Raw genomic sequence first — 23,467 nt, forward strand, 5'->3', positions numbered from 1 at the left:
GCCATAATTCTTATAATCTGCCTACAATTTGAATAAGATGCAACATTCATATGTAACTCCTGTAGTTGAACTCGAACTCATTGGCATACCAAATCCTACTTGCGATTAGGGATGTCAACGGATCGGATTCAGATCAGATACATCTTTAATCATATCCGCTTTTTCGGATATTCATATATTCGGATTCTGATTCTGATTCGAATTCGAATAAATCAAAGTCATATCCGAAATCCGATTTTACAATCCGAATCCGATTCGAATCTGATTTTTATATTTATATCCGAATCCGAATTTTGAACCGGATTTTGCCATTTTCTAAGTATTAGATAGAGGATATTTGTCTAAAACTGAATCAGATCCGAATCCGATCCGATATTCATGTATATCCGAATCCGAATCCGATCGGATGTCATTTATTAAATCGGAATCCGATCCAATTTCTTAATCGGATATTAAATTTTTATCCATATTCGATTTTTTCAGATCGGATCGGTCGGATATCCTATTCAAATCGGATATATTGACATCCCTACTTGCGACCAATAGTTGGATCCTGTTTTCTTTATGAAAATCAAATAAGCACGTTTTAATTTTTGTTGACAATTGGATAAATCCAATTCATTAACAAACAATTAAGCAGAGTTTGTGGCCATATGAAGTGTTGAATTTTAATTGACCTTTTTCAACTTACAGATCTTGTGTTCAAAGACTTGTAGCTTTGATAATATTTTTGTAAACATTATGACAAGATTGTTTCCCCACTTAAGAAACATTTTTGATGGTTGTGTTATCCAACTCTAATCATGTCACATCTTCAAAAGGTCTTGCTATAATGTGAAAAGAAAAGTATCTTTTTTAATATAAATATTACATTACATATGTAAGTAGTATGAATTAAGCACAAATCGAAAAGCAACGGTAGGAAAAAAATTTAAGTGTAAAGTTCAACAGCTAGAATCATGTCCCAACTTTCCTATTCTTATATATATATATATATATATATAACTTGATAGTTATTAGCGTTTTGGCTTGTTTGATTAAATGAAATGTGATTGTGACAACCCAACCTACTTATAAGTTAAATTTGAGTTTCCAGTTTAATAGATTTCCATTAGGATTGCGTATCGGGTCGAATGAGCAGATAAGAAGTTCGGCCCAGGCTGCACGGCCTGATTATAATATATTATATATAAAAATATAATTAACATATAAATATAATAAATGGTTATATTATATATAACCATTTATTATATTTATTTATTAGGCACCCAAATTTACAAGTCTTTTGATTAAACTTTATCGTATACCACTAAACTAAATGCATTTTCCAAAGCACGATTCATATATGGATTTTGAGCATCAAACCCGTTAACGATTATATTAAAAAAAACCCTACATGTTGACTTAATGTTGTTAGAAACGTACAACGACGCGAAACATTTATATTTATAAAGCTAAGGCTTGAAGAGACATAAGTTTCAAGTTATTATTGCATAAATTACGTAAACAGAACAGCAAATATAAAGTAAGCAGCATCAAAGGTTTGTAAAATGCGACAAGTGGGAAGTAATGGCCGGTTTATATAACAAGCAAAGCATCGTTCCCACTTGATTTCTTAATAAAGCGACATTAATTGATTTCAAGAGTCGCCGTGCTTACGTGAAGCCAAGGCAGGCGGGCGCTCAGGAGCGAAGCTGATGAGGTCGAATTAATTTTTTGTAAGGAGGTCGAATTAAAGTTTTTAAATTTTGACAAGATTAAAATATTATTTTTTTAAATTTTTATATATAAAATAAATAATATTTTTTAAAATTTAGATGTGTGTTTTTTTTAAAAAAAAATTGAAGTAGTTTTGTCATCAACCATTGTGTGATATATTCACAAAATATTATCATAAGGTAAAAAGAATAGTTTTTATTGCAAAAAAAAAAAAGTCCAATGACGTATAAAAAAATTAATAACACAAAAATACAACAAAATACAAAGATTTAAACTTTTTCTACAGTTTTTTGCACGTGAATGCTCCTTAAATAGATCTCGATAGGCACAAGGGGACAAGATATTTTAGTAAGAAAAGAAAGAAGGAAAGTATCTTGAAGTAGGGACGTAAATGTAAATGGGCATAAAAATCTAGTGAACTTGAATTGGTGTAGTCAAATTTGATAAAGAATTTTAGGCATCATATTAATTGGTCCGATTTGATATGCCCCTTAGATTTAAACATGATATCGGGCTCAAATCTAACACAGGTTGGACCCAATAACATATAAAAAAAATTGGATCTTATGCTAGTCAAATTTGAAATTACTTTCACAAAGATCCAAATCATAATTGGTTACATAAGCTTTGACTCAGATCGAGTCCAATTGACAACGAACCATGTAAAGCATGAGTCTGCTCCATGGATACGGATCCAAGAGGGCAGGACTTGGATCCAGTTAGGCTGGCAGCCCTTGACCGAGTCAAAGATGATCTTCCAGACGATGAGGAAAAGGAGAAACGTGAGACGAAAGTGGTAGGAGAAACCGGGTTCGCCCACGGTCCCACTCTGGGTTCGCCCACCGGTTACCCTTGGTCAACTCAGTGAGGGTTGACTTCATTACAGTGAGAACATTTCCAGTAATAGCCTTTCCATTTTTTTATTTTCCAAAAAATCCCTTCAGAGTAAATCGTCTTTTAACTTGAGGATTTGAGAGCCGGTCTCCCTCCTCTTCACCTTAATCAAATCTTAAATCCAAGTTTCGGATAGGAAGTTTAAGTTGCCTTTCATAGTTTTGGATCTTAGATTTGAAGTTGCATTAAAAAAATGTGTTTTAAAATAAAATCTCAATAACATGTATCTAAAATTCACTTTATATGTTAAAAATCATGAATTTAAAATCGGATGAAGAAGATGGGTCAGAGCTCGGAGGCTATTATACACACACTTATAATATCCTGACTGATTTAAAGTGTCATAAGTCTGAATTGAACTCAATTATTTAAACAATTTCTGGACAGGCATGAAGCAAATTTTTAGATCCAGAAGATGAAGAAGAATGCCAGGTTATAGATCCACGGACGAGAGATTTCGGATCTTAATTTATTACAATAAAACCAACTTTTAAGTGGGTAATGAATTGAAAAAAAGTTGAAATTTCTTTGCATATAGATTTCAAAAAATAAAAGATTATAAAAAGTTGATTTTATATTTAGCTCTTAGATGTTAAGTTTTAACACAGATTTTCGTTGGTTAATATCATTGACCAAAACCGCGGCATTCTCCGGCGAGGGTATTACTGTCAAACAATAAAGTCAAGGCTCAAAAATGTCTAATTTGCCGCGGACGATGCCTCTTCAGTCGCCGACCGACCTCTGTTCTGCAGGAACCGGAAATTCCCAGAAGGAGCGCCATTTTTTCTTTCCGGCTGAAGCCGTGTTTCTCTTTCCATTGCTGGGCACGTCCTCTTTTCTTCTCCTCAACAGCAACTGTGCAGCATCTCAACATCGTCCTCACCTCCTTCTTTATTCTCTACAGCAGACAGAGGAAGGTGATTCTGACAGGTATGTGCCTCCTACCTCTCTCTCTCTCTCTCTCTCTCTCTGTGTTCCTCACTCTCGTTCACCCTGCGTATGTGCCCCCTTCCATAGCAGAGCAACACCAGATGTACGCTCTCTTCTCACTGCCTAGCATTCCTTTTGCTTGTTTATGTTTTCATTTCTTTTCCCCTCTTTGCTTGGCTGCGTATCGGGTTCTTCCAAATGTGATCGGCGTTACCATCTGCCATGGCTGCGAGAGGAAGGAGACAGAGTATAATCACGTAGAAACGAAAAACCAGAAGGGGGGGGGGGATTTCTGAATTCTGATTTCCACATCGAAAGAGGGAGAGAATATGGAGAGAGAGAGAGAGAGAGAGAGAGAGAGAGAGAGAGAGAGAGAGAAACCAAAAGCCAGCAATCTCTAAACTCTGAAACCGGCCCCGCACACGGATCCCACACCTACTTCTTCTTTCCTTACTAACAGGAACTGCAGTAGCTATTTTCTCATTCCACGATTTCTGTAGTTTCTTCTATTGTCTTGGTGATGGCGGAGGCAAGAACAGAGGGCGGCGGGGGAGACATGAGGCAGAGGAGGAGATGGAGTTGGCTTGTTGGGGCGTTCATTGCTGTGTTTCTTGCGGGTGTCGTCGCCTCCGGTAACGCTCCCAAGTTCTCTCTCTTTGGTCGCTTGAGCGAGAATTGCGGTTGCCCGGTACGCCTTTCTTGATACAGATTCTTCTTCTTCTTGTTTTTGTCGGTTTTCTTTGACGTGATTGCAATTCGTTCTGATCCTAGCTCTGGTTTTGGAGTTTCTGTTGAATTAGACCGACTGCCCTGTTATCAGGGTCGGGCAGTCACAGAGTCGTGGGAGGGAGAGAATGGGGCTTTGTCTTTTTTACTTTGAGCCTTTCGATCATGTAATCCTTCTTGTCCTTATTACATCTGTTACCACCTTCACACCCGCAATTCCCTCTTCACAACTTGATCTGTGACTCTTCGTGATGGGGGTTAACTGGAGGACTTTGAACTGTGAAGCAAGTGTAAGTTCGGAGAGTGATGGAGTATGTGTTCCCCTGCTAGTACATGTTCCTACTTTTTCTGTTTTAAAAAAATCGTTGCTCATTTGACTAGCGGAGTTATTATTTGGGTTTCCCGTTGAGAATAATGTGAGGTTTGGAGAGGAACACAACAATCTGGAAAAAGAAAAGGGGTTCTGGACTTGATAAACTTGTGGCTTATAGTTTCTTCTAACTCGTGGAGGAGTTATGACAAACTATCATAAGTGAAAGTTGGCTTTCGCTTTTACTTGATTTGTCTTTTTCCAAAAATTTTCACTAGTTGGGATTTGAAAACACTGTGTATTCGTATATTATTTCTTTTCATGAAAAAGAGCCAGTCTTGGAGAACAGAGTATCTTGAAAGCTGACTGAAATAAGAAGCAAAATATTATAAGAATAATATTGGGGGCATTAACAATCTTCTCCAACGGGGAATACAAAATGGTAGTAAAGATTAAGTTAAATTGGTAAAGCTTAGCATGTTTCATTTAAATCTTGATGAAGTATGAGTGATCAATGTAGATGAAGGGAAAACCAGGTAAATCCATATGTATTTGATTTAATAGAAAAGAAGAGAAATCTGACTGCCTTTGTTAAGACGAATCTAAAAGCAGAAACAAGCAAGCGAGTAGGACATTATTAAATCCTAAAAATTTTATCCAATGGTTTCCAAAACATAAGAACTTATTTAAGACGTTCCAAAAGGCTGCTGTTGGTAAACACATGGATAGATATAGATAATGCGATATAGGAGGTGAACTGCAAACTGATTTTCTTTCTTCTTCTTCTTCTTCTTTTTTTGTTGACATTGGCTTCTGAAGCTAGTTGGAATCTTGGAGTGAATTCTATGTGGACTTAATAGAATTGATTGGTCAATTTGTATTTTCAATGGTGCAGAATGCTCGTAAATATACTGGGATGGTGGAGGATTGTTGTTGTGATTATGAGACTGTTGACACACTTAACTCAGAAGTATTGCATCCTATCCTCCAAGAGCTTGTGAAGACACCATTCTTCCGATATTTCAAGGTTTGATAAAATTTTTTAGGTTATCTAAGTGCAAGTTTATTCATATGCATGATATTGATGAACTTTATACTGCCACTAAGTAAAAAAAAAATCTTCTGTAAGGATCTATTTCTCCATTTTTGTGTGTGTTTCTTTTTTTTTGTTATGTTTTATGTTTTTTTTTTTCTTTTTTCCCCTTCAAAAGAGGGGTTGGGGCTGGTATTCATGTTGCTTTCCTCTCAAAAGATTTCTCTATTATGCTTCAAAAAATTGGAATATGGCAAATATCAAACTCATATAGATGAGGTCTTCCTGGCGCTTGATGCTGCAGACAAGTTGGACATGGGCTGTTTGATTGGAGCCAGTTGTTGTGGCATTTTAGGTGATTATTAAACTGTGGACTGTTGCTTTTTCGGGATCTTAAAGCCTACGTACGTATGGTTGCTGAACATTCCATGTTGTGATCATTGAAAACTTAAAAAATACTTACTCTTATGATCTCAAGGTTGTTAATATGATCGAGATGTCTACACATGTGCACACAGGGCCATCCAATCTAAATTCATTTTAGCAATTTCACTTGTCTAGAGAATCATTATCTACTGTTATTATATTGTTATTTTTGGAGGCAACCCATGCTCATCCAAAGGTTGTTGTGCTAGAAACCTACTTCTTACGTTTGGATTTCGAATTTGCTAATTTTTAACTTTGCTGATGTGATCCATTGGCCCATGTAGTTTCCTTTTAGACTTTCAGGACTGCTATGATGGATTTCAAATGCTTAGTACTGTTTCGCTTTTTATCACACACACTTGAATAAACCCATCCCTTAGGTTAGTGGCAAGCATCTGATCATATTCAAGAGTGTATGCAGAGTCTTGCCTCCTCATTGTGTTGTAGGACGTGTCCTTCTTGATTCAGTTATAGGCTAAGTCACATAGGTACTTCAGTAAGGTCCACGTACCCGTGTCGCCGTACCCGTACCCAAAATGAGTACTTTGACACTTGGGTACCTATAGATCCAAATTGCTTAATTTTACTTTGATTTAATTTTTACCACCTTACTTTTTATTCTATTCTTTGGATGTGAAAATTCTATTGATGTTCATATTTGACTAGGGGGCTGCTTGGTTGTCCATATGTTTAAAGTTTTTCATAGGTTTCTTAAACACACTGCTGCAAGAGCTGTTGATATATATTTTCTATGTTATTTATTTGTTTATGTTGATGTATATTCTTTATTTTGATACATATTTTATAAGTATTTCTTATTGTTTATATATATATAGCCGTACCCCCGCACTCAAGTTTTTTGAAAATGGTTAGTACCGGTGTCTGCACCGGCACCCGTACCCGTACCCATGTGACATAGGTTATAGGGGCCATGATAGATTTTGTACAGTAGATGTGTTTTGTCTCCAATATATAATTTTTCTCCAGTAATGCCAGAAAAAAAGAGTACAGAGTTTCTGAATGTGAGCTTTCATACTTGTCCTTTTGCAGTTGAGTTGATGCAGAAATATTTTCGTTCCCATATTGCATTTTCTTTGTGGGTACAACCATATGTACTTTTTACAGTTTTCCAGTGTCAGATGTCATCCTGCATCTTTCATGCAAAACTATTATGCTGGTTAATGATTGATGTCCAAAAAGTTTGTAATCATGTTTTTAGAACATAAGTTGTATAATCCAACTATTTTGTGAATTCCTTTAGTTATGTGCTATGTTATGTCATATCAAATAGCTTAAAGATGAAATGATTTGTTGGAACACTAGAAAAATAATTTGTTTAATGTATGGGCACACTAAACAATTATTCATGCACTGTTTTCTGATGCAATATTTGTCACCTTTTTTCAAATATATGTTCCTCTTGGGCTCATGAGAATGTAGTGATAAAAATTTTATTAGCAGATTAGAAGAACTGATCCCCATAGAAGGTGATAAATAGGGCTGAATACAAGCCATGACAGGGGCACTCAAATAGGCTCGCCCCTTAAATGACTTGGCTTGAGCTAAGTTCGAAGTTAAGTAGGGGCGAGATTGGCAAGTTGGCTCAACTGAGCTGAACAAGCCCCAGGATCACCTTGGTTCAGCTTTGGATAAGCCTGAGTTGAGATGATTTACAAGAATTTTTTTTTTTGTTTCTGAGAACGATGTGCAGCGGGGCTGCATTGACAGGGTATTTTGAACTTGAAACTTCTTCAACAAAGGAGAGAAAAGCGACTGCTGCACAACAGCTTTGCCTTTCAAAATGTGTGCACAAAAATATGTATATATTAAAATTAACAAGCTTAGTTGAACTTATGCGAGTTTGCAAAGTACAGCTCAACGTTGGCTTGTTTTATTGAAGCTTAAAGTATTTGCTCAAACTCAACTCAACTTCAGCTGAGCTTAAATTGGTGGATCCTGAGCCCAGTTCGGGTTTACTCGATGCCTTGCCCACCCCTAGTGATAAATGATCCCCAAGGGTGCAACAGAAAGCAAGTACAAGTACTCAGGATATTCCTTGGTACATCATTATTTGTTAGTGTTACTAGTTATTTATTGTTCTTTTGCTTTTGATAACCCCTCTCTTTTGCTGTGTGAACTTTTTGGACAATTCGAAGTCTTTTAAGCTTAGCCTTCTAATGCATTTTCTCCCCTGATTGTAATAGGTGAAGCTGTGGTGTGATTGTCCTTACTGGCCAGATGATGGGATGTGCCGCCTTCGTGATTGCAGTGTTTGTGAATGCCCAGATAACGAGTTTCCTGAAACATTTAAAGGGTCATTCCAAAGACTTTCTAGAGAAGATCTCATTTGTCAAGAGGGAAGACCTCAAGCAGCTGTTGACCGAACCCTTGATACCAAAGCATTTAGAGGATGGAAAGAAATTGACAATCCTTGGACATATGATGATGAAACTGATAATGGTATTGTTGGTTGCTGTAGATTTGCTTTGAATGGTATGCTAGACAAAAATTTTTCACATGCTACACTTTCTGCAGCTGAAATGACTTATGTTAATCTACAACTAAATCCTGAACGTTACACTGGCTATTCTGGACCATCTGCAAGAAGGATATGGGATGCTGTGTATAATGATAATATTAAAGGTAACAAAATGATCTTCATTTGCCATGAGAAGCTTCTTTTCTATTGATTTCATGAGTTGTCACTTGGTATTGTTGGATCTTAGTTGTTGAGTGCCTAGTATCTGAAGTATGATTGGACTTCTTGCATGCAGGCATTGTCTCACTCATTTTATTGTTTTGTATCTTTGTATTAGTGTTTTTTCCTTATTTATGTTTTTAATATTGAATTGCTTTTGTTTACCCTAGAAATATGGTGCTTTCAATAAATAAATACTGTCTAAAATATTTTTACTCTAATTTGTTTGATTTCAAGCATATGCTTTGTGAGATATGTTGCCCTTCCCCATCCAATGCCTACTTTAGTGCCAAATGTGTGCTTCAAATGATGATAAACAGAGGCTGCACTCAAGTTTCATCATCATCATGCTAACTTAAACAGACAGAAAAATTAAAGTGCAAAAGAAAATTATGTATAACCAACATCTACAAGCTTCTTCTTTGAAATTTTGACTGAAAGGAATTATGTATCACTGCAACGAAACAAAGAATCATATTTATTTCACTTCTATTTTCTTGTAAATTGCAACTTATATTCTCACAAAGCGAGGAACCAGGGTGTGTTGCAGACTCAAGCCTTTAACAAGAGGCTGGATTTTGTCAAGTAGCACATCACTCTCCCTCTCTCTGGCATTATGAATCAGTTCTGTATAAAAAAATTTCCATAGAAGAACTAGTGATTATGAAAGGAAAGAAAGAAACAACACACCTGCAGGTTTTGTTTGTCTACTGACTGATTTTGTTTTTTGCTCACTTACAAAGCATGCAAAAGGCAGACGATTGGAAGAAAACTCATATTCCATTCATAATGATAAGTTCCCGCAGAAGGCAGAGACAGGAACAGTGAGAATGAGAGAAGAAATCCCAAGATACTCACCATCATCATCGCCATTTTGTATCTCCCCTTTTGAATGCTTAACTTCCAGTAAGGCAGGGCCTCTATATCGAGAGCTCCATCTCTGCTGGTCGCACATCTTACATACTGTAAACACTTATTACGTTGCAGTAACACTTTCCCCTTCAATAAGGCCACCCATGAAAAGTCTTATCTGCTTGGACACCAGAAAAGAAGGTCGAAACTTACAATTGGAGTGTGTCCCCCACATGTTGCATGTGCCAAATCCTTTTGTGAGTTATTTTGCATATGCACCTGGTTGCAACTCATAAGTTTGCCTTGGATCAACCAACACAATCCTTTTGGCTCAGGTTTGATGTGTTAGGCCAGTCATGTTTCTTCTTTCTGAATTGTGGAACAACAAACTAAAGATGAGGTTAGAAAAAGATGCCAAACGAATGTTGAAGTCAAAGTAAAGAATACGCTGGGACTTGCATTGATGGCTATAGTTGCTCTATTTCATAGCTAGAGAAAAGGAAATAAATAGCTACAGATGAGAGAACTCCTTGAAAATAGGACAGGAAAGAGGGAGGGGGAGACTGAGAAAGCTTGTCTTACATTCTTTTTCCTTCAAAGATTACTAATGGAATGTTGTGCTTAAATGCAAGAAAAAATCACACCTTTTTCTTAATTTTTACTGTTTTGCGAGTCTCAATGGCCAACAGGTGCCTGAGGAAATGCCAGTTGTGTCTCATATGGGATCACAGTCTATGTGTTCTCGAGGAGTAATTTCATGTAACAACCCTGAAATGTTGTGGGATCATCTTCATTTGTGTCTCTAATGGATCGATGTAAGAAAAGTAGTTTTCAAACTTCAAAGCATAGTGGATTGTAGCAGAAGATATCTTTATCCAAGCAAATATGATAGTGGAAATTCATGTTTATATGGAGAAAAATAATACATAAAGGCACCTGCAAAGTCAGAGGGTCAAAGAGTGCAATATAATGATTAGATTCCCCTAGTATTATGAGAACCTTCATTCTTACTGCTGAAGTGAATCAGGTAATATTAAATACCTAAGTGTAGCACGTTCAGGCACTTGTCATCTTTTTGCTCCTCTTCCTTGCAACAGAAGTGTTTCTTGTCGTTTGCTACTTTTCATTCTTTTGGCATGTACATCATGACAACAATAGTCATTTGTGAAAGAGAGAGGCTTCTGCGCTCAAACAGACGGTGCTTTTTGTACAGAAGATTGCTATTAATGTAAGCTCGCTGAGTTTTACATGCCTGGAGAAATTTTTTTAGAGTAGACAATCTTTATTTTCTTTTAAAAATTTTGCTAAGTGTTTTCAGAGAAATTGAAAAACCCATGGCTGAAATTCTAAACCTTCCAATTGGATACTCTTTTTGGGCATGTATTAGGAACATCTTAGATCGACTTCCTCCCTGATTAGGGACTAGTACTGATTTCTTCTTCTTTACTTATCCTCTTTTTTAACTTCCCTCTCTAGACTTGCCATCTGATTCTTTTCAAGAGCGGAAGGTTCTATACAAGTTGGTGTCTGGGTTACATTCTTCCATTTCAGTTCATATTGCTGCTGAGTATCTCCTTGATGAAGCTACCAATCTGGTACTGTTCCTACTTTCCTCGTAGCATGTTTCTAATACATTAATACTGGTGTTTGTTAGTGCAAAATTCATGTACGTGTGATATTTTCTATATTACTTTTTATTGCATGCAGTGGGGACAAAACCTTGAATTACTATATGACCGCGTGCTGAGATACCCAGAGCGTGTCAGGAATTTGTATTTCACTTTTCTGTTCGTCCTTCGGGCAGTAACGAAGGTAATGTTTTATTTGGTATACTTTTACTGGGGGTATGTGCTCTTGGTTTTTCATAACATCCTTTCACATTTTTTCACATGTTTCATGAATGTTTTGTTTATTCATCAGAAAAGCTTGTGAAAGTATTTTAAAATTTGATGGAGATAAATTTTCTTCTTTAAGTGCTTATTTTGGCCAACTTTGAGGAGTAAGGCAAAGATGAGTTATAAATAAAGTATTGATGCCTATTTGGTTCAGGAAGAAAAAGTGATCATTCGATCACCTCTCTATTTGTAAATGTGCTGTGAAAGGTTATAAAAATGTGGGCAATAATGTTCTTATTATGGAAGATCCCTTATGCACCCTAAAAAGACTTAGTTCGTCACGCTAGCTCAAACCATACATGGACAGCAGTGACCTTTCCATAGATTGTTTAGAATCTAATAAGGCCTACTGGTTTCATCTTTAACATAATTAGCATGATAGACAATGTGTTGTACGAGTCAGGTTTGTGTCCACGTTGGTCAAGCATATCCACATCATGAATGGTATTAAGAATGGTCATTGGTTAGCTATTCTGGTTGTAATAAATCAGAAGATTTTATAATAACAATTTGTGGCGACATCTTTGGCAATGTGATTCTTTCCTTATTTTGTGTAGTTTTAGTCCGGAGAAGTGTGGTGAAATTTACTATCTATTGTCATTAAGAATGTTTAGAACATCTTGGTACTAAGGCCTTCCCTTCCTATTACATAACCACAAGCAGTTCCGAGGACTTCATTTTTTTCTTTCTCAGCGCCATCTTATGGTCAAAATGTGTTATGTCTGCATGTGAAGGATATACTTAAATTATTATGCTCTCTTCTGTTGGTTAGGTCACTTACTATCAATGTGTGCTTGATGAAAATGACTGTAGCTTTTCGATGGCATTGTTTGTGAAGTCAATCTCCTTTGTGTGCTCCAGGCAGCTGATTATCTTGAGCAGGCTGAATATGACACTGGCAACGCTGCTGACGACCTCAAGACACAGTCCCTTGTAAAGCAGCTGGTCTTCAACCCTAAGCTACAAGCTGCATGCCCACTACCTTTCGATGAAGGAAAGTTATGGAAGGGCCAGAACGGACCCAACTTAAAGCATGAGATTCAAAAACAGTTTAGGAATATAAGGTTTTGCTTGAGACCTCTAGATTATTGAAGGCATATTATTTTCATTATGGTTTTTTTCACCGCCTTCGTCCTTACAATGTGACTTTTTAACAGCTCAATTATGGATTGTGTTGGGTGTGAGAAATGTCGGCTCTGGGGAAAACTTCAAATTCTTGGGCTTGGTACAGCATTGAAGATCCTTTTCTCTGTTGATGGTGATGACCGCGTAGATCAGCCTGTAAGAGAATTGATGTACCATCATTGGGTTCAAGCTTTCGATGAATTCTCATATGTTTATAAATATGTCTGCCAGCTTCCTAATTGTTTTTATTTCTACCATGAACTAATTAACTGATCATGTTACATGCCACAGCTTCAGCTACAGCGAAATGAAGTAATTGCTTTGCTGAACCTTCTCAATAGATTGTCAGAATCTGTTCAATGGGTAAAAGAGATGGGGCCTGCTGCTGAAAAAATCGTGGAGGGACATCGATCCTCAGCTAGTGTTGGTACGAGCAGTTTGTAGCCATTTTTGTGGTACTGGTATGATTTCTCACCCTCTGCTTTCTCTAGTCTCAGCTAGTGTCGTTATTATTAAATGTGGTTTCTTTTCTTGGGATTAGCAGCATGCTGGAGTTGTTTGTTATTCAAACCGCTGTTGAGTCAATTGCATCTATGGATCATGAGAGCCTAAATTTATTAGTTCCCAGAGTTGGCAAATGCTGAACCTCAATTTTATCAAATTAGTGGAAGAATATGTGAACATTGAGATGGAGGACGTTCTAGAGTTTTTTCTTTTGTATCCGAAGGCACAGGGCATTTATGTCAGATTATGTGCAGAAAAATGAGAAAGTTGCCTTCTTGGCGTTGTATATTCTTATTAATTGGAATACAATAATGTAACAAATTGTATTTCTTTTCTTCTCCTTGGAGAAACTACTTTTGCTTTTTGGCAGATAAAAAGAGTTTAGTCTTCGCACCTCTAGTTATATGACGCGACTTAAGTGCACAACGTGCACGCTTGCCAATCTCGATATATATCCACTAGCTGATATATATATATATATATATATATATATATATATATATATATATATATATATATATATATATATATATATCAGCAGTGGATTTTTAATACGTCGACCATTGGAATGAATCTTTCATTTCCTATTATGAAAAATTTTGGATTTCTAATAATTGACGATTGGGATCTTAGCGTTTGGAAGACAAGCCTGTAATGGATGCTAGGCCAAGACTGTCCAGCCACCAGCCCTGCGACCGCTACAAAGTTGAAGGGGGTTTTCATCCTCTGAATAAAAGTTTCAGGTTCCAAATACCGACACCTCGTGTCATTACTTGGAACTGTTGTTCCAAGCATTTTATTTCACGTTTTGGATTTGCATGGAGCTACAATTCCATCTATTAACAAAACCCATTGATTGTAAAAGGGAAGAAAACATTGTACGAGCTTTTAAAAAAAAGTAACGGGCAGCAAAAAGTGCTCGACATTAAGGTCGTGTTTGGATGAATCATTTTAAAAAATGGTTTTTGCGAAAATCTGGTTTTTTAAAAATCATTTTTTAATGAGTTTTGAAACTTGGTTTTGGTTTTAGTGTTTGGGTAACATGACAAAAATCACAACGATATCCTACTGAAAATACAATAAAAAGTCACAGTATTTTCAAACTGAGCAAGATTTTGAGAATGACATCATAGCTTCACAATGAGTGTGCTGTAAATAATTCACCACAAAGAAACATACGGGTCACTAAAACAATGCGAACATATGTGAGTAAGGAATTCAGTTTCCTTTTTTTTTTGTCAGTTATATCTCCTATTCTCCTTGGACTTGCTTGATAAGGTACATCCAAACTCCAAAGAAAAGTTCAGCACTACCTTTACTCTGGGACAGGCTGCTAATTATTTTGTATGTCATTGCCATTTCAAACCAAAAACACATGAAAAGGGCTGCTTTCGGCTAAATTTATAGAAAATCATAGCTGCAAGGCTTATTTATGGCCAATGGTGAAGTATGGGTCCATCAACGCAACAGAGTAGCACCGGCATTTGAAGGAGACAAAGCTCAAAGTAAGAAAAGAAGGGAAACAAAGTAGATTCTTCTCTTTAAAAAATTTCTTGGAATGAGGATGCCCCATTGATGGATCTGATTTTTTTTTTTCTTCTTTTTTTCATTATTGGAGTGGATTTCCAAAACTCATTGGGCATATGGATGTTGATCAGACAAGAACATGCTCAGTTTTTTTTTTATATATATTTGATTTTTTTGTTTATATGTTTTTCAAAATTCTAGACATATAAATATGTCACCGCGGTAGGCCTGGAGTAGGCCGTTCAGGCTTGTTTTGTCTTTCTTTTACTTCAACACAATTAAACTTAGTTTAAGTATATTAAAGTTTATCAAAAACAAGAAAGTTTCAAGATTCATTTGGATCCATATTGCTCTGGTGACCGTCCAATACTATGCCTGTCAGTTAATATATAAAACGATATTAGTAATAATAAAAAATGCACTAAAGGTCAATAAAGATCCCAAATACAAAGACCTGATCTACGACTCTCATTCCTTCTGAGGTTTTCGCTATCATAATGATAAAATAGTATTTTTAAGCATATTTTAGCACTTGGCATTTACTAAAAACTGGAAAAATTATTTCATAAACTTAAGCGTGCATTCGTAATTTCTCAAATTTATAAACAGAGGACTGATTTGTCAATAGGAATACCGTAGGCCTATATTTGCCATTTTCCTTCAAGTCCAGCGCCGGTTTGGAAAAACAACACTCAAGAAACCCCCCGCCCGCTGCCCTTCTGTAGTAGATGAGCCGGCGACCATGTCGTCGTCTGCCTCGGAGACGAAAAGATAATTTTTGTTTTTGGTGCGTTTTCGGTCGCGTGACGTTCAGAGAGCTACCTGACCTAGTCGGGCCTGGAGAAGTCAACTTTTCGAGTGTTCTTCAAGAGGTTGATCTTCCCCTCCACTTCTCCTTCCCCCCATTTTTTTTATGAAGTGTTGATTCCTAAAAATTTAGTCGAGTACTCGATCCTTTCTGCATTTGGGTGCGTGAGAGCTTGTTAGTTGGGAGAATTTTCTCTGTCTTATTTTTCTTTTGCCATCATATATGGTTGAATTTCTTGTAGTGGGAGTGTTGTGTAGTGGACAGTAGATCGCTTCTGAACGCTGCGACTGAAGTTGCATAGCTGCATTAATCGACTTCATTGTCTAACAAAAGCAGGGTCTTGAAAAGAAATGGTGGGAATTTAAAATAAACCAAAAAGAATATCATCTTCCAATGTCAACTGCCTTTAACTCATGTGTTTATAGATGAAAAATCATTTTCATGCTGTGTGGCAGGTACGTTAAGATTGTTTTGACGACTTTCTTGTCATGATATTGAACAAAATTAGAAACCCTCTTCTAGTTATCTAGTTTTCCTTTCGTCTTTCAATATTTCTATGATACTTTTAGCACAGTACGTGGAATCTTCAAAATGCATGAGATCTTCTGGCAAACAAGTTTACAAAAGAATGCGTATAATCGAGCCCTTGAGGGCTTCGTCTTTGTTTCTCTTCTAGAATATAAGCCCTCAGTTTTTGTTCACGCTTGGTTGTTAGAACGATCCTTGGCAGTTCCATTTATAATGCGTTGTAGGAAATCATCCAATATCCATCTCCAGATTGAGAAAGTCACTCAATCAAGGGGTTGGTTTTATGGTTTTAAAAGTATGTGCACGCTTCTGCTAATCTGTGAACGAGGAAAAAAGAAATATACCTCAAGGAGGCTGTACAAGGAGACTGTAGGAACTTCTTTGATGGATCTCCTTGATAGATAGCTTGCTTATATTCTTCTGAAGACTCCTCCATCTTTCCCCTTTGTACAGGTCGTGGGGCTCCTTGAGACACCTCTGCAGGCTGGGTCATGGTCCTAGTGAATTCCTTTTGGTTTTGCAAATGCAAACACCTGATTGCCCTGGAGACTTAGAAACCATTCTCTGTTTATCTATGATCAAACTCTGAACATTTCTGAGCTGTCTAATGGGCACATGTAGCACCAAAGGAGTTCATGGCAGGGGATCCCATCATCGACATGCTGTGGAACTGGGCATTTTGGCTTGAACTGTGCACTTAATTAGCTATTGCCATGTGCTTCTCATCTATATACCTTAATCTCTGTGAAGCATTTTATGGAGCATTCACATAAGCTGGGTTTTGTTGACTCTTGCATTTTTGAATCGTCACAAAATCTGATCCATGATATGTTGTTCTACTTATTTTGAATTGGCATCATCACATCAAGCTTTCTTCTCCACATCCTGCAGCCCATGTTGATATTTGTAACTTGTGCATTAACAGAAGTTGGATAGGCTTGCTATGGCGCACAAGGAGAGTGTTGAAGACTGTAAGACTATTGCTGGTCAGTCAAGTGAGTCCTTAAGTAGTTCAATACAGCACAACATGCAAGTCACCACTTTTACAGAAGATCTGAAGGATATGACACTCCATTTTCAGATTATACAGTTACCTAGGCAGGTAACTTTCTTGAACATGTTGTCATATCTTTTGTTATTTTTTTTCTTATATATATTGTCAATAAAAATTTGAGAGATGGTCAAATAAATTGATGTTTGTTTCTTGTCATGATATCGTTCTAGCAATTTGGGCAAATTGGGTTGCATCTCAATTTTGAGGACCTTTTGCTGTTGAGTATAGCTTTTTGGACTTGGTAATTAAGTTGAAGAAAGGTAGTTGTTAGTAAATTCTGTATATTCGGGTGATTTTTTTGCAATAAAGACGAAGGATTCCAATTTTCCAAGGTATTGCCATATATGAAGTTTGGTAAGGGAAGCTAATTCAATTTAGGGCATATATATTTTGGTTGTATCTTATAAAATCTTTGCCTCCATGCAAACCATGTGAACATTCATGGGCTTGAAGAATATTTATTTTCATAAAGTTGTGTTGAAGAATCACATGGTATTCTATTTTTGTTTATCTTGTCGCTTTCTGTTCTTGTGCCATAGGATCATAAGAACCGCTAAAGGCTTGCAAAATCAGCAGGATAAAAAACCAAAAAATTGTGCCTTTATAGTGTTAAATATTGTAAAAGAGGTTATGTTGATTAGCTTTCGTGAGACACCCCTTCATGGGCTACAAATAGGAATATTATTCCCTCATATCCCTAATTCCTCTTTATCTTTCTCTCTATCAGCCATTTGACAACATTTGTGGACCGTACCATCAATTTAATGGGTTCCACAATAACATTATTCCATGTGATCATTTGCATGGAGGACTCTGATGAGTTATGTGACAGGGGGGTCTTCATTGTGAACGGTGGGCACTTGCTATTGTTCATATCCTTTCCAATGACAATTCAGAATTGAAACTGTGTCTGTCCTCCTGAAGAATCTTTGGATTCAGAATGGTCAGTACCGGATTTAGAATGGTGAGTACCTTTAATTAGTGAAGGAAGGTCCAACCCATAGTTACTAGTAAATTAAAAGGATGCAGGAAGCAGTACATGAAGCAAAGCTGGGAAACAAACATTTTGAAAAATATTACACTAGCATAGATGATGGAATTCAGGAAAGTGTTGAAACAAAGGCAGATTAGTGAATTTTTAAAACCTAAAAAAGTGAAGCAGGTTTCCTGGTAACTAAGAGCTAACTAATTTTAGTTAATGTGCTAGAATTAATGTCCCTTATTAATGTTCACCTAAGTAAGATGGACTCTTCTAAAAGGTTGCCGCACCTGGGTCCTGTCAGATGCAGCTTGGATGCAGCTCGGGCGTGGCTCAACAACAAACAAATTGCTTTCTTTTCCACTGAATCATTGATAAAAATCATAGTTTGATTTAATTGTTATTTTTATTACTTATAAACAATTTTGTTGCTTTTATTGTTTGTAGATAATTCTATTATGTTCATAAATATATATAGATATATAAACGTACTTATCCTCAGAGCGGCTGCACCCATGTGTTTATGAAAAATAAAGCAGCTGCACCTGCACTTGCAACTGAATCACACACCTGTGCGACATAAATGTTCACTTAAATCCACCTATGATCCAACACGTCTAATAACCAGTCCCCTGATCTAGCTTGGTTCTCTCTTTCCTCCCACTTCCCCATAACTCACGATGATATTCCCACATATTTTATACTAAACTTAGATGCAGTAACAATTAGTGTTGGTGGGGTTTGTTAAGCCAGTTTTTGGAAAAAGTAAAAAATGTCAGGATATTTAAAGTCATGTGACCTGGCATCATATCAAGAACTGAATGTAGACAGAGAATGACCTTTAAGTTCCTTGGAGAACTTCTGTCAGGTTGGAGTTGAGGTTCTACACATAAAAAGCTGGATAGATAAGCTATGTAGTTAAAACTGCTACATGGCCATGGTCAGCATATGCCATAGGCCCATAAAAAAGGTGCATTCAGGCGGAACTAACAGATCGAGCCTGTACAAAGCAGTGAGAAAAAGAAGAAAAAAAAAAGGAAAAGAAATAGAAAAATAAGTGGCAATATGGGACATAGAAACCCTTTCACCTCAACCAACACACTAAGAAGAGAAGTTAATTGCTTTTAAAATTACACTCTAATGGGCTGCTTTTATCTGGAATATGATGCATTCTCTTTTTATTGTTGAAATATTTCTTAGTTGCTTTTAAGATATCGGTTCCTCACGTTCCAAGAAACTTGATGAGGACCTAGACAATTACTAATTCCTTTTTCTCTGAATGGGTAGATTTATGTGTGGATTGGCTGCAATTCTTCCAAACTTGGTCATTTATATGCTGCTGCACCAACACGCCCCGTAAGTAAAATGCATATGTGAGGCTTGTGTGTTTTGAGGCTTTATACGTGTGTCATGTGTGCAAGCATGTGTATAATTTGTTGATTGATCTGATAAACAGTAATCTGGACTGTTGGACAGTCGGAAAGAAAATGGAGCACCTGAACAACCATTATGCTCCTCTGGATTCCTAAGTATGTTGTACTTTTGATATGGTTATTGTCTTATTGATGCTATTTTATGTTCTTATCCAGAGAAATGAGGTAACTGTTGCTTCAATACTAGGTGGGGCAGCTGACAATACTGGTCTTAGTATTTCTCGCCGCCTAGGTACGACCATGAATAAGCTGGTACGATCATGAATAAGCTGGTATTTCTACCTCTTCTTGGGGTCATCTAATTCAGTTTGAATGTTCTACTTTCAGTCATAAAAACAGGCCTCAATATAGTGCTGGCTTGCAATATTCCCAAGAATTGCCCAATGATTGAGGTTCTCTCTCTTTCTTTCTCTCTTTTGTTGCATGTTTGTGCAAATTCACATGCATGTGTAGTGAATGTCTATAAGCTGCGGTTAACACAAACTAGTTCGCAAACTCTGTTGAAAGAACAGCTTGACGGCCTTCTGTGACAACTCTCTCCACATGGCTGAACAAATTACTCATCTTTTGTGTAAAATGACTGGTTCTCTCTCTCTCTCTCTCTCTCTCTCTCTCTCTATATATATATATATATATATATATATATATATATACACACAAGTTTTTGCTGGGCTCCAACAAAGAAGTATCATTTCCATATTTTAAGTTCACATGCGGACGTCATCTTGGGTAGTTGTGTTGGTGCAACATGTTGCCATCCTAGTTCATGATGTCCATGTTTTGCAGGCTGATGCAGAGAGATTGCTGCTCCAGAAGCTCAAAAGCCTAGGTTATATAAAGCCAAAATCTGGGAGTGTTGCTAGCTGACATGTAGCAACTAACCTTGTTGATGAGGCTTTTTGAGCTGGAATCCTTGTTATGATTGGTCCAGCTAAGTCATGTAGCCAACATTTGCAATTAGTAAGTATTCTGGGCGGGCATGATCCTGATTACTTGTGCTGCCTTCTGCAGTCTTTGTAATTTGATTAGTATTGATACAACTGTTCTTACTTATACAAGATAGGTCGGTGATTTGATGAAGCCTAGCTTTTGTCTTAGCACCTTTCCTTGATTATGTATATAAGGCTTTCAGCTCTGGCACGGGTACGGGGACAGCATTTTTCAAAATTTAGGATACGCGGACACGGTGAATATTATATTCAAAAAAATTAAAAATGATAATAAAAAAAAAACATGAGAATCTCATACAAAACATTGTTTTTTCATCACCAATCTCATAAGTCATAACTCATAAAGAAAGAAAGTCCTACTACATTAAACATAATAAAAAGATGCAAAAAACATATAATGAACATAAAAATTATGAAATAAAACAATATAACAAACTGACAGTATAAACATGCAGTCCAGATTTATTTCTGAATAAATTTGCAAGAAAATATTGCACATAGGCAAAATCCCCAAATCGGCCAAATCTAACAAACTAACAGTATAAACATGACAGTATAAATTGACAGTATAAAGAATGCAAACACGAAGGCAAAATCCCCAAATCAAACAAAAAAAAAATATCGCAAATAGCATGGAAGAATAAGATCATTAACCGTCCAATCTTCAAACGAAAATATTTTCAAATCAGCAAGGAAAACCATCGATCGCCGGAGCTCGCCGTCAATCGCTGGAGCTCGTTGCCATCGCCGTCGCCCGCCATTGCCGAATTGCTGTCGCTGCAAGTCGTCGAAGGTAAAGGGTAAGACGTAAGTCGTCGAGGGTTTAAACAGAAATCGGGTTATGAAAGGCCGTGTCGGAATGTCGGCATCCGCGTGTCGACACCGGTACTTGACCTAGATTGTCGTGTCCATGTCACATAGGTCAGCAGTGTTATAGAACAGATGATGCATTAAGAAATAGCCTCTTTGTGTGGTTCTGTTTTGAATGATAAAGAAGTATTTAAAACGAAAGCGTGAAATAGCAGAGAGAATTAGATATGGTGCTGTTGCAACAATGGCAAACCTATGTCGAGATTTGGTTAATCAGCTGTAAAGGTTAGTCGGTGGACTTGGTACTTTGAGTTTGAGGAACTCCTTTTCTTTCTTTACGTGAGTTGTATGGAACAAGTTGAAGATGGATTGATGGATTTTTAACTCAGAGGCGTTTGATTACACAATGTTAGGCCTGAAATCAGCTGAGATTTGAGGATTGGACCCTCCGTTTGAAAGGTGTAAGAATCATACCATGGATTTGTAAACTTTGCAACGGGTCTTGTTAAATCAGACTTTCAGATCTAAGATCTAGAGTAATCAAACACCCCATGGAATAAGAATGGAAGAATTATACTTGACGAACTTGGACAATCAGAAAGTGTAAATTCCCATCAAACAAGAAATTAAAAAAATGTGTAGTTTTTCTTATTTTCTGTCCTTGTTAAGGGGTCAACTGGAAAAAATTTGAAACTTTTTTCATGGTGGTTCTGATCGGAAGAAAATATTTTTTAAATATAAATATATATTTTTAATTATATAGCATATATTATTAATAAAATAAAAATAATATTTAAAAGTTATCGGACCGAATCGAGCTCCCATCAAACCGACTCTAGCCTGATCGGTTGGGTACTGGGTACTTGTTGGATACCTGGTGTGATGCCCAAGTCTAATCAAAATTGGGTTTGAAGAAAAAAAAAACAGTTTTTACAAAACCAGGTTTCGAATGGGTCGCCCAACCAAAAAAATCCGATGCAATCAAACATCGGGCCCAACCAAGTGTACTATGCCTATCGGGGAAACCTTATTGTGAGTTTCTTCAAGAGCTTAAGCTTTTTGAGTCTAAATGGCTTAAGGCCATATTTGATAGACTAGGAGGTATTAATATTTTAAATTTTTAAGTTTACGGGGCACCTGTATATAACTTAGGAAAAAATAATAATAATGAGACATCAATGCATAAATAAGATGATAATTTCTATAAGCTGGCGTCCAAAATTGCAGATATTAGCCCCCATGTGAGTCCGCTAACTATAGATTTAAAGTTAGACACGGATCTCAAACTAATGATTGTAAAGTCCACTGTTTGCTTAAGGGCATGTTTGGTATGAGGGAAATGGAAGGAAAGTGAGGGATTGAGCAATCTTCTTTTGTTTGGTTGGCTAATTAGAAATGAGGAAAATGGACAAAATATGTTTGGCTGCAAGGGGAGGGAAATGAAAGGAAATGAAGGGATTGTTTAGTATAAATCCATTCCCTCCCAAATCGAACGGATTGGAAAGGAAATGAAAAAAAGGTAAGTGGAAGAGTTTTTTATTTCCACACTACCCCTCCTTTTATTTCTCTCCTTTCTAAATATATGTGCTATTTAGTTTTTTTTTTAATTCTATTCCTTTCCTTTCCTTTTCTATCCAAACAAACTTTTTAATCAATTCTTTCTATTCCTTTCCATTCTATTCATTTCTCTTCCCTTCCTTTCCCTTTCCTTCCCATTCCCTTCCTTTCCATCCATTCCTTTCCCTCCAACCAAACAAAGCAAAGTTGTGCGTTCTACCTAGTGCAGATTAAAGCAATTTGGAATATAAAATCCGACGCAATCAAACATTGCCTAAAGGACGGCCCCTTGGATTTTGCACTTGAATTAGGCAGCGTCGAAACACTTTTGCTTTCTCACGTTTTTATAAAAAAGTTTACCCTATGTCGCTGCGGTACGTCTCTTGGACCCACGTATCGGTATCAGTACGCTGGTAGGCGGTGGTATGTTTGGATCTGGTTTATGGTAGAAACCAAATGCAAACCAAGTTAATGTCCAAAAAAAATAAAACCTAAAATCGTTTGACGAGTCTCCACGTTCGGCGGTATGCGATGGTACGTTTGGATCTGGATATTGTTCTTTTTGTTTTTTTCGTTTAACCTTTTCTATTGTTTTGTGAGTTACCTGATTTTAAGATGTTTTCTATACCAATTAGTGATTCTTTGCCGATATAACTTGTTTTTTTTTTATCATGGCTCTTCTAAAATAAAGTATATGAGATGACAAACA

At 36.8% G+C, this 23,467-nt stretch overlaps 2 protein-coding genes across 5 annotated transcripts; both read left to right on the plus strand.

The window, feature by feature from the left end:
- The first annotated feature begins 3,360 nt into the window (after nucleotides 1-3,360).
- LOC116245833 (endoplasmic reticulum oxidoreductin-2-like) lies at nucleotides 3,361-13,448 on the plus strand. 2 transcript variants are annotated; one of them, XM_031617403.2, is made up of 11 exons: nucleotides 3,361-3,543; nucleotides 4,044-4,231; nucleotides 5,475-5,606; nucleotides 8,243-8,498; nucleotides 8,574-8,681; nucleotides 11,065-11,183; nucleotides 11,296-11,400; nucleotides 12,345-12,547; nucleotides 12,641-12,764; nucleotides 12,900-13,069; nucleotides 13,150-13,448. In XM_031617403.2, the coding sequence occupies exons 2-10, from the start codon at nucleotides 4,064-4,066 to the stop codon at nucleotides 13,050-13,052; spliced, it is 1,368 nt and encodes a 455-aa protein (XP_031473263.1). In that variant the 5' UTR covers nucleotides 3,361-3,543; nucleotides 4,044-4,063; the 3' UTR covers nucleotides 13,053-13,069; nucleotides 13,150-13,448. The 2 variants fall into 2 exon arrangements, with proteins under 2 accessions (XP_031473263.1, XP_031473262.1); XM_031617402.2 differs by having other exon boundaries at nucleotides 13,153-13,448.
- A 1,903-nt stretch (nucleotides 13,449-15,351) lies between these two features.
- LOC116247840 (uncharacterized) lies at nucleotides 15,352-20,587 on the plus strand. 3 transcript variants are annotated; one of them, XM_050075903.1, is made up of 7 exons: nucleotides 15,373-15,511; nucleotides 16,429-16,690; nucleotides 16,901-17,077; nucleotides 19,296-19,364; nucleotides 19,598-19,673; nucleotides 19,769-19,833; nucleotides 20,228-20,587. In XM_050075903.1, exons 3-7 carry the CDS (start codon nucleotides 16,919-16,921, stop codon nucleotides 20,306-20,308), a joined length of 450 nt encoding a protein of 149 aa, XP_049931860.1. In that variant the 5' UTR covers nucleotides 15,373-15,511; nucleotides 16,429-16,690; nucleotides 16,901-16,918; the 3' UTR covers nucleotides 20,309-20,587. The 3 variants fall into 3 exon arrangements, 2 of the variants coding, with proteins under 2 accessions (XP_031476064.1, XP_049931860.1); XR_004170919.2 differs by lacking the exon at nucleotides 16,429-16,690 and having other exon boundaries at nucleotides 15,352-15,511; nucleotides 19,598-19,693; nucleotides 20,228-20,295; XM_031620204.2 differs by lacking the exon at nucleotides 16,429-16,690 and having other exon boundaries at nucleotides 15,352-15,511.
- The last annotated feature ends 2,880 nt before the right edge of the window (nucleotides 20,588-23,467 follow it).

This window comes from Nymphaea colorata, chromosome 1 (genome assembly GCF_008831285.2).
Source record: "Nymphaea colorata isolate Beijing-Zhang1983 chromosome 1, ASM883128v2, whole genome shotgun sequence".
Classification (NCBI taxonomy): Eukaryota; Viridiplantae; Streptophyta; class Magnoliopsida; order Nymphaeales; family Nymphaeaceae; genus Nymphaea; species Nymphaea colorata.